We start from the raw sequence: 9145 nt of genomic DNA on the forward strand, positions 1-9145 counted from the left end.
CGCGGACGCATTGCACGAAGCTCGCCCACGTCACATCATCCTCGTCATCGTGTGGAACGTTGAGGCGGTAGAGCAGCCTTGCCACTCGTAGCGCGTCTCCGTGCAGCAGAAGGGATGAGAGGGAGACCCCGAGGCCGAGGAAGGTTCGCACAAGCTTGAAGACCGATGCATCCGCAAGGAAGCTTTTGGCCTTGCCCTGCTCTATGACCTGACCGTGCTCACCCTGCTCGTACACCCACCTGTCGGCGGGCACCAGCGCACTGTCGAGCAGCCCCACTTCGCCCATCATAGTCAGCAGGTTGTGATAAGCGCCTCCGAAGGCGTGCCAGCAGTACTCCACGTACTTGCCGTCGGCATCGTAGCTGCTCCGGGCCTGACCGCCTACCTCTGCATGCCGCTCAACTACGACGATCCTGGAAAACCGGCTGCTCTCTCGTTCGTTGTTGCTGAGCTTCACGAGCTGGTGGGCCATCGCAAGCCCCCCGACCCCGGCTCCGCAAATTACCGCCACTCTGCCGTTTTGCGGCATGCTGACCGGGTTATCAGTCGATAGTACGCGCGAGTGGATATTGGTGGGGATGGTTGCTGGAGAGTGCAGGTTATAGGTTTGAGCAGTCGATATTGCCGATGAGACGAAGTGCGTCAATCGCGTGTGGCTTGTCTGGGACTGTGTCGTTGGTGCAGCTGCTGCCGGTGCTTCGGGTTTTGTCTGCATTCGAGGGCGACTCGTACGGTACGGAGTTTGCGTTGCGTTACCAGTCGAACGCGTGACGTACGTGGCGCTGTTGGGACGTAGCCCGAAAAAGCAAGTAAAGCACGAGTACTAGTAAGTACTAGGCCCAGTACGAGTACATGCACCCGGAACCTAGCTCACGACATACCCCCCCTGTACGCGTACGAACCCAAAACCCCGTACATAATGTTGTGACACGGCAGCGACCGTCCCCTGCCGGGCGGTCTCCCGCGCCTTGCAGTAACTCTCGCGGGGCTCTTTGCCTGTCGCCCTGTCCTCCTGCTCAGTCCTGCTCGAGTAAAAACGGTAGGTGGGGTACCCGATCGGTCTCCCGGAGACCGATCTGGCCCCTCTGGCTGGTATTTTAGCGACACATGCCCCATGACCCATCCGGCCGAGATCATGCACACGGTAGTCTGTATATAGCAGTGTACAGCTGCTATACACTGCTAGGCAGACACCGTACACAGCAGGTGTACAGAGTGTACAGCAGCCCGTACGCAGGACGTACATACATGTTACATGCGACCGGGAGACGGGAGACCCCCCTGCTGACCGTGCACCAGCTAGAGGCGCGCGGTGCTGTACAGCGTACACTGCATGGTGTGTGCACCTGATATTGTGGCCGGAGACGATGAGCCTTGCACGGCATGCAACAGCTCCACCAAAATAACACCGGCGCAATATACTCTACTCGCAGCTTGGGCGCTCCAGATTGTGGAAAAGCCCTGCACATATGACAAATACAGAGATCTGAACGTGTAGCGGCCACCGCATCTGAACGCGATCGCAACCTTCCAAAGGCGCTGGCCAGCTACGGCCAGTCTATGCCCCGCAACGCTGGGGCGGTCCGCCAATCACGGCCTTCCGGTCAAATCGAACGGTAAAGGTGGCAGGACCGAGAGGTTTTCTCTGAGGCCTTCGGCGAAGCTGCTTATAGGCGATTGAACCCGGCACTCTAAGCCGCGTTTGGTAATCCGGTGAAGCTGCTTTAGATCACGAGCCAATGGGCACGGATCTAAGCGATCATGGATTCGCAACGGCCGATATTGAGGTATCGCCTGTGGGAAACAAGCCCACAAAACCAGAATCGCCAGGTGGTTCGAACTCCATGGAGCCGTCAGTGCACAGGGTGAAGCTAGATTGGTCCAACCTCACGTATTCCGTGGAGGTGAGGAGTGGCGGGGTGGGATTCAAGGCTGAGAAATCGTCGAAAGTCATCCTGGACGACATCAGTGGCGTGGCCAAGCCTGGGCAGCTCGTGGCCATCATGGGCCCCTCAGGTACATATCATGTGTGCATGTTTTCGCAAGTCGGCCGCCTTCTGTCTCATGTCCTTTCCCCAAATATGATTGATAGTGAACCAGTTAGGAGGTTTACACGAGGAAGCCTGGTCTGATCCTCTGCTATGGCCCCGAGAGTAGCTGGCAGTCGCTTATCCAGGATATAGACAAAGTGTGTAGTGTGTATGATGCTTATGCTGTGCATGTCATCAGCAATCACTGAATTATCCTGCATCATAAACGATTCGGACGTTATGGTATTAGATCCATATAAGATCATGCGATGTCCTCAACACAGGCAGTGGGAAGTCGTCGCTGCTCAACGCTCTGGCTGGTAGGCTTCCACGGAGGGGGGTCCTGCAGGGAGCAGTTATGGTCAATGGGGCTCCAAGGACAGACAGCTACTACAGCGTGGCGGCATACTCCCTTCAGGATGACCTCCTGTTCAGCAACCTGACCGTCCGAGAGACCCTCAGGGTGGCGGCAAGCCTCCGGCTGGATAGGACAGCATCACCAGCCAAAAGGGAACAGGTGAAGCAAATTTACCCTCGTGCAGTCCGCCCTCTGGCACACAGTACACATACTGCTTCAGGCTAGCTTGGGCGAAGTTTGACTGCACGCTGAATTTCATGCCGTCTGCATGCAGGCTGTGGAAAACATCATGGTTGTGATGGGACTCATGAAGGCGGCAGATACTCAAGTTGGTGTGCTGCCCGCTCATCGCACGACCAGAATGAGATTCATGCAGGATGGCGGGGTGTGGCACAGACAGATACGAGGAGCTGGTAGTTGCCGCTCCTGCAGAGAGGGGCGGGGCAGTGTGTTGCCTGTGGTGCGGGTTGGAAGGGGTCAGCGCGTAGTTACATGGATACCTGTGACTTGTACCAGGAAATGCTTCTAAGCGAGGAATAAGTGGCGGCGAACGAAAGCGGACGAACATCGCCGTTGAAATCATCAGCAGCCCGTCACTGGTGTTCCTGGACGAGCCTACCAGTGGGCTGGATGCCTTTCAGGCCAAGAGCGTGATGCAGGCCCTGCACGGCCTTGCCAAGCGTGGGCACACTGTCCTCAGTGTGGTTCACCAACCGAGGAGCTGTATTTATCAGATGTTTGAGCAGCTTCAGGTGATTAGCGAGGGGATGCTCATCTACTCCGGCCGGGCTGATGACGCGTGCCATTACTTTGCCGAACTTGGCTACCTGCGTACTCCTGGCTTCAATATCGCAGATTTCCTGCTGGATATGGTGTCCGTTGACAACACTTCTCGCGAGGTGAGAATGGCCGGGATAGCACACTGTCTCCACATCACCTGTCGTTGCTGCTTTCATTTCCACTGCACGACTCTCACGTTGCAGGTTTTCTGTACCGCGTTGAGACTACCCGTCATAATCTCCCAAGAAATTGTACGCTAAAACAGCAACATGCCCACTGTCTAGCTGTACTACGTCGCGGCAGCCTGAAACGTGTGGATCTGCGGCAGACCGCGGATGAATCAACTCGGCAAATCCATCATTTGGCGAAGCTGCAAGCTGAGCGCAGTACGGACAATGGGGAACGCGAAAGCGACATGCATTCCACCTCTCCTCAATACCATGAGGTAAGACAGAAGAGTAGCACACGGTCATCCACAGTGCACGGCAGCAACCTCCAGTTCACTTGAGCCACACACCTTGATTACAGTAGACCGGCAATCTTCAGCCTCCTGTGCAGGCCGATCCAAGTCGGGCAGCTGAAGAGCTCTGTGAGTGTGTTTTCGCAGGCACTACCCGGGCGCCGAGGAGCAGGTTATCTCCGGCAGACGGCAGTGCTCAGCTGGCGGTGCCTGACTCAGGCCAGGCGGAACACGATCCCCAATCTGTTGGGCACAGCCCCAACAGTGGTGGTGCTGCTGATCCTTGGGCTTTTGTATTCAAACATTCCACCCGCCAATACCTTTGTAAGGCCCCACGCTCTTTCAGTTGTTTGCCATATCCTGCTGTACACAATCGAGATTTTGCGCTGCATGGTGCCTCTTTGCCGATCGCCTTTGTGCTAATGCTGAAACCTGCGTCCAGGATCAGCTGGGGTTGATGTTTTTCATCACGGCCAACGTCTGCGTGTCCTCCCTGCTTCCGGTCGCTGCTGCCTTCCCCATCGAGCAAGCGATCATCACGAGGGAGCGAGATGCCCGGGCCTATGTCGCCCACACGTACTTCATGGCAAAGGTAGCAGCTCCCAGCCAAAATATGAATGTGAGCTACACAGCGGTCAGAAAATGTCATGCCTGACATGCAGAATTGGGTGCGCAAACTGCGCCGACGGCCACTCGTGAAATCAGGCAGGTGTCAGATGCGCTACTTTCATCCGGACTCTTTTCCCCCCCAATTCTCTATGATCGGCTTCCTCTGTCCTCCTCTCATAGATCGAGCCGATCCTGTTTCTGGCAAATGCCACGTGGCTTACAGGCGGCGATGTTCACTGCTACTGCCCTACATGGCTTGTGCAGGTGGTGATAGAGACCCCGTTCCAGCTACTGCCGCGGCTTGTTTTGTACTCCGCCTTGTATTGGTGGGTGGGCTTGAACCCATCTGCAGGGGCCTTCTTCTTCTACCTCCTCAGTCTGGCGATCAATTACTGCGCATGCTCTGCTGGCGGATACATGGTGGGCGGCTGGACGGGATCAGTAGTGGTGAGAGCTGCTCGGTCGGTGACCATGCAATGCCTTGCCAGTGAAACCTTTTCCTTGCCGCCAGAGTGTCGGTGCTTACGCTACCAGGCTCTGCAGTTGCTCACATAGCAGCACCAGCTGGGCTTGATCTGTCCGCACCCCTTGAGACCCCTCACCATGACCTGCGATGTGTGCAACCTCTAACAGGTATCACAAGGGATTTCAGCTGCCCTAATGCTCGTATGGATGATATTCGGCGGCCTCTTCATCTCCCTTGCCTCTCTCTCAGCCGCCAGCTTGTGGGTTGCTTACCTCAACCCTGTGGCCTGGACGATGATCGCTGTCACTCTGAACGAGGCTGAAACATCCACGGCCCTCGGGGCGACCTTCCGGAACAGACTCCCACCGGGCCTGCTACACGTCACCAAGTGGCAAGCTCTTCTTTTCTGCTTTCTGCTGTCAACTCTCTTCTATGGGCTTGCCCTTGCCGGCCTGATTTTCACAAAGCCCAAGTACCAGCCCCTGGCCACTGGCAGGGACCATAATGCGTCGAAACGCAGCAGGACTTCCCTTGTCAGGCAGTGGCCGTCAAGTGCTCCTGCATCTCGGCAGTGCCATTCAGGTCAGACCAAGAGCTAGCTCGCATGGTGTATAATAAGCACGTACCGGTGCCCGCATGTCTTTAAGCAATCGCATGGCCGCACTGTTTGTCACTGCGAGCTGTCATCAAATCCCACTTAAACTGCCGCCATGCACGATGGCGGGTAATCATGGAACCGACCGTCCAGACTTTCAAAATTTGACTCCTTGCTGCTTAATTTACAATACAAAGGATCGCCTGAGTGCTTGGACCTCTATCTTGCCATTTGCATTGACCGGCAATGATTCCATGAAGCGAAAGTGCTTGGGGATCTTGTAGTCTGCTAGCCGGCTTCTGAGGAATTTGTCCATGCTGTCAGCTGTCACGCTGTCTACCTGCCCCTCCGGCACAGCTATCCAACAGCAGATCTCCTCAATGCCGCTGCCCACCTTCACACCCCCGACTGCTACCATCCCTAAATCGAGCCCTGGATAGGAGCTCACTGCGTTTACTACCTCCGCCGTGTCGACATTAAAGCCCCTGGCAGTGACAATGACTTCGCTCTCTCTCCCAGCGACAACCAGCAGCCTGGTCACCTCGCTGCTCCCTGCGTCCAGCTGTACGTCAAGGAAGCGCCCGCGGTCTCCGGTAACGTACGTTCGTGGCCCCGGCCTGTTGGCAGGGCTATCCTCTCCATGCATTTGGAACAGCCTGGCCTGTGCCTCCGGGGCATTGAAGTATCCGTTGGAGCCGAAGGCCGTGTTGACGACAATGCTGCCCACCAGTCCAGGGGGAACCTCCTCCCCTGTCGTCAGATCTATCATCGAGACGCTTTGGGGAACCTGGAGTGGACCCCCCATCACGCCGGCCGGCAGAACCGGGGGAAGCTCAGGATGCCGGTCTAGGTACCGCAGCCACAGGAGGAGCTTGTCTGGAGGCAAAGCAGAGATGCTGCCAACCTCAGTAGAGCCGTACCCGTGAACGAAAGCGATGCGGGGGAACATGGACACCACGCGTTGCACAAGTGGCAAGGGGAAGGAGGCGCCCATGAAAATGATGCTTTTCACATTTGAGGAATTGATGGCTTCCACAGTACTATCTGGAAGCCGCGACATGGCATCCATGATCATCGGTGTCCAGACCAGGTACCAGGGCTGATGTTGAACGACAGCCTCAGCATACTCTCTGGCATCGAATCCATAGCCACGGTACAGGACGGTTGGGATGCCGTTGTACAGGGCAGACAGCGTCCCCAGCGCCCCGCTGACAAGTGCAGTGTTCTGCGCCGACATGTACTTGGCTCCTGGCAGAGCCATGGCCTTGAAGTGGAGGAGGGACGGGATGAAGCCGATGTGTGTGTGCCGCACAATCTTGGGAGCTCCAGTAGTTCCACTGGTCATGTAGTATACAAAGTCATCGAAGGGAGCGGCGGCCCTATCTTCACACAACTCCTTAGCGCTGTCCAGCAGAACTGCAGCATCCTGTCTATCCCAGCCTCCTTCCTCCTGCAGCAACTGCTCATAGCTGATGGTCGCACCCTCCATCTTGCCGCCCCACGTGACCACTGGTGTTGCCTGCTGCTCCATCCATGAGTTGCCCTGCGAGGCAACAGTTTTGGCTATGCCCCGATCAGAATGGGAATCGCTGGAAGACTGGGCAGGTAGGTACATCGATACAGCTAGAGCGGGCGGTATCCTGGGGAGCTATTCTGACCTGGCGTGCGAGGACGCTGCCGTAGTATCTGCTGGTGCAGAAGAGCGCATCCAGCTTCATGTTCTGAAGAGTGTTCTCCACCTCCGTCGGGTGCAGCACATCCGGAATGGGTAGTATTTTGAGCCCAGCAGTTCTGCATGCCATGAAGAGCTCGGGGACCTCAAGCTCTGTCTCCACGATCACCCCCACTGTGGCGCCTTTTGGGAGAGCCAAGTTACCACCGTTTCCAGCCGCGAAGATTGTGGCCAGAGCGAGCGAACGAGCAGACAACGCTCCGAAAGTGAGCTGGCGGCCGTCCATCCAGATCGCGGTTTCACTGTGTCGCTCAAGGGGAAAGACGGGGAACTGAGGCAGCGCCTTGGTGTCGAGGACAGCCGCCGGAGAAGGATCGGTCGCGACTAAGCGAGACGTTGTGCCTGATGGTGGGGACGCCTTTTCGAGAAGTGAGCCGATTAGTTTCCACCTGGTCGCACGTGGAACTCGTGCCCGTGCCCGCCACCACCCATCGAGGACGCGCGAAGTCAACATAATGCTCACCACACGCGCAGTGGCGTTATGCAGCGTGTAAGTGCCACCTTCTGGATATACAGGAATTAGCACCTACCTGCGAGGGTTTTTACCAGAGAGCAGCAGTACCTGGGTATCGGCTAGATAGCATGCAGCATCGATGGCATGAACATTCCAGAGATGCCGACGAGACGTCTCGCTGATCGGTACTGATCGGTACTCGTAGGTGCGGACAGGGTACGGATACCTGCGGATACCTACCCTACCCACGCTGCCTACCCTACCTGCGGATCCCTACCCTACCTACGCTACCCTACCTACCCTACCTGCCGATACCTACCCTACCTACCCTACCTACGCTACCCTACCTACCTACCCTACGGACGCTGCCTCCCCCACTCCTGTAGGTGATGGGATGGTTACAGGGGGGCAGGAGCCGGGGGCTGGGAGACAGCCCTACCCACTCCCGTAGGTAGGGTACGTAGCCCCCCGCCATCGCCTCGTCCCCCCGCTTATGGAGGAGGGTGGCCGCGTTGGCTCCCTCTAGATTTGCATGCGTGTTTCGGGGTAAACCCCGGGATATCCATAGGTTTTGCAGATTAGGAATCTCCTCTGAGAGATGACAGCCAGACATGAAGGCCCTGATCCTGTACGAGTAAGGATGTACGTCATATCGGGGTACATGTTTCATGGAAAGTTCGGATATTATCTCCCTTCTTCTCCTTGTTTCTCCCTTCTCCCTCCTTCTTTCCCTCCCTGTTCCGTGATGACCATTTCATAAAATCCGGGGCCAAACATGGCCGCGCCATCTCGAAAGAGTGGGGCAAGGGTTTTTCGACCCACCTTCTCCCGGAGGTGAAAAAAAAAATTGGCCGCGCAATAATATATTCGCGGACGTGTCCAGGCGTGTCGCACATGTAGCGATATGCAGCTTCTGGTTTGATGTCAAGATCGGTTCGCTCCCTACTGTTTATTCCAACCCCGACAAGCAACGCCCAATACGCAAAAACTGTTACGATCACATTTCGAGGTGTGGCGCCAATCTCGCATCCACGTCTCGGAAATCATACCTCACTCACGTCCAGCAGCTGGTGCGCCCAGGCTGCCTGTTACGCCGAAGTGGTTCCTGTCCACCAAACGGGCGTTGCCCTTGTCTGGCTGTAGAGACTTCAAAGTCCTAACCCTGGTTTCTACCCAGCACCTTCCCCACAGTTTCCTGACCCATCTGTCCCAGCATGGGTGGATCGGAACGTACGCCAGCAGCCTCCGCGAAGGCCCGCGGCTCAGAGCTGTATGGAGATGGGGACTACGCCGGTGCAGGTGCTCTTTGTGGCCTCTCCTCAGAGTGGGGTAGCAGAACCTTCAGACCTTCATCCACCTCTACCTGCTAGGCTGCGTGCTCCCGGGCTATCGCTGTGGGCAAGGAGACAGCACACTGGACATGAGAGGGACAACATACGTATTGAAATGTCTAATACTTCCGTTCTCATGATACAGAGGCAGCCTTTGCGGAGGCCATATCTATGGCTGGGAGGGAGGACAAGGCCGACCTCCACATCTTCTACTCCAACCGCTGCGCTGCCAGGATGCAGCTTGGTAACACGGATGGTGCTTTGCAGGTGAGCTCACCGCCTCGGCATGACATGTGGGCAGACCCACCTAGGTCCACGCTCTCGTTCCCA

At 56.6% G+C, this 9145-nt stretch overlaps 2 protein-coding genes across 2 annotated transcripts; one reads left to right on the forward strand and one right to left on the reverse strand.

Annotated features, from left to right (window-relative positions):
* The first annotated feature begins 1107 nt into the window (after window positions 1–1107).
* On the forward strand, window positions 1108–5302 carry LOC142356396 (uncharacterized). Its single transcript, XM_075408318.1, has 9 exons — window positions 1108–1240; window positions 1729–2016; window positions 2315–2547; window positions 2663–2801; window positions 2905–3287; window positions 3727–3921; window positions 4071–4262; window positions 4502–4684; window positions 4871–5302. Exons 1-9 carry the CDS (start codon window positions 1108–1110, stop codon window positions 5300–5302), a joined length of 2178 nt encoding a protein of 725 aa, XP_075264433.1.
* Window positions 5303–5482: 180 nt separating this feature from the next.
* LOC142356397 (feruloyl-CoA synthase-like) lies at window positions 5483–7484 on the reverse strand. Its single transcript, XM_075408319.1, has 2 exons — window positions 6957–7484; window positions 5483–6841 (listed from the first exon to the last, which is right to left on the reverse strand). Exons 1-2 carry the CDS (start codon window positions 7482–7484, stop codon window positions 5483–5485), a joined length of 1887 nt encoding a protein of 628 aa, XP_075264434.1.
* Between the last annotated feature and the right edge of the window lie 1661 nt (window positions 7485–9145).

This window comes from Convolutriloba macropyga, unplaced genomic scaffold, assembly GCF_964194025.1.
Source record: "Convolutriloba macropyga unplaced genomic scaffold, txConMacr16.3 SCAFFOLD_6121, whole genome shotgun sequence".
Lineage (NCBI taxonomy): Eukaryota > Metazoa > Xenacoelomorpha > Acoela > Convolutidae > Convolutriloba > Convolutriloba macropyga.

Excerpts from the sequence above, each read along its gene's own strand:
- LOC142356396 (XM_075408318.1), top strand. The coding sequence starts at position 1,108 with ATGCCCCATGACCCATCCGGCCGAGATCATGCACACGGTAGTCTGTAT. Across the intron at positions 2,548-2,662 it reads CACCAGCCAAAAGGGAACAG|GCTGTGGAAAACATCATGGT; the intron begins GTGAAGCAAATT and ends GTCTGCATGCAG. Across the intron at positions 4,263-4,501 it reads TGAATGTGAGCTACACAGCG|GTGGTGATAGAGACCCCGTT; the intron begins GTCAGAAAATGT and ends TGGCTTGTGCAG.
- LOC142356397 (XM_075408319.1), bottom strand. The coding sequence starts at position 7,484 with ATGTTGACTTCGCGCGTCCTCGATGGGTGGTGGCGGGCACGGGCACGA. Across the intron at positions 6,842-6,956 it reads GCAGCGTCCTCGCACGCCAG|GGCAACTCATGGATGGAGCA; the intron begins GTCAGAATAGCT and ends GTTGCCTCGCAG.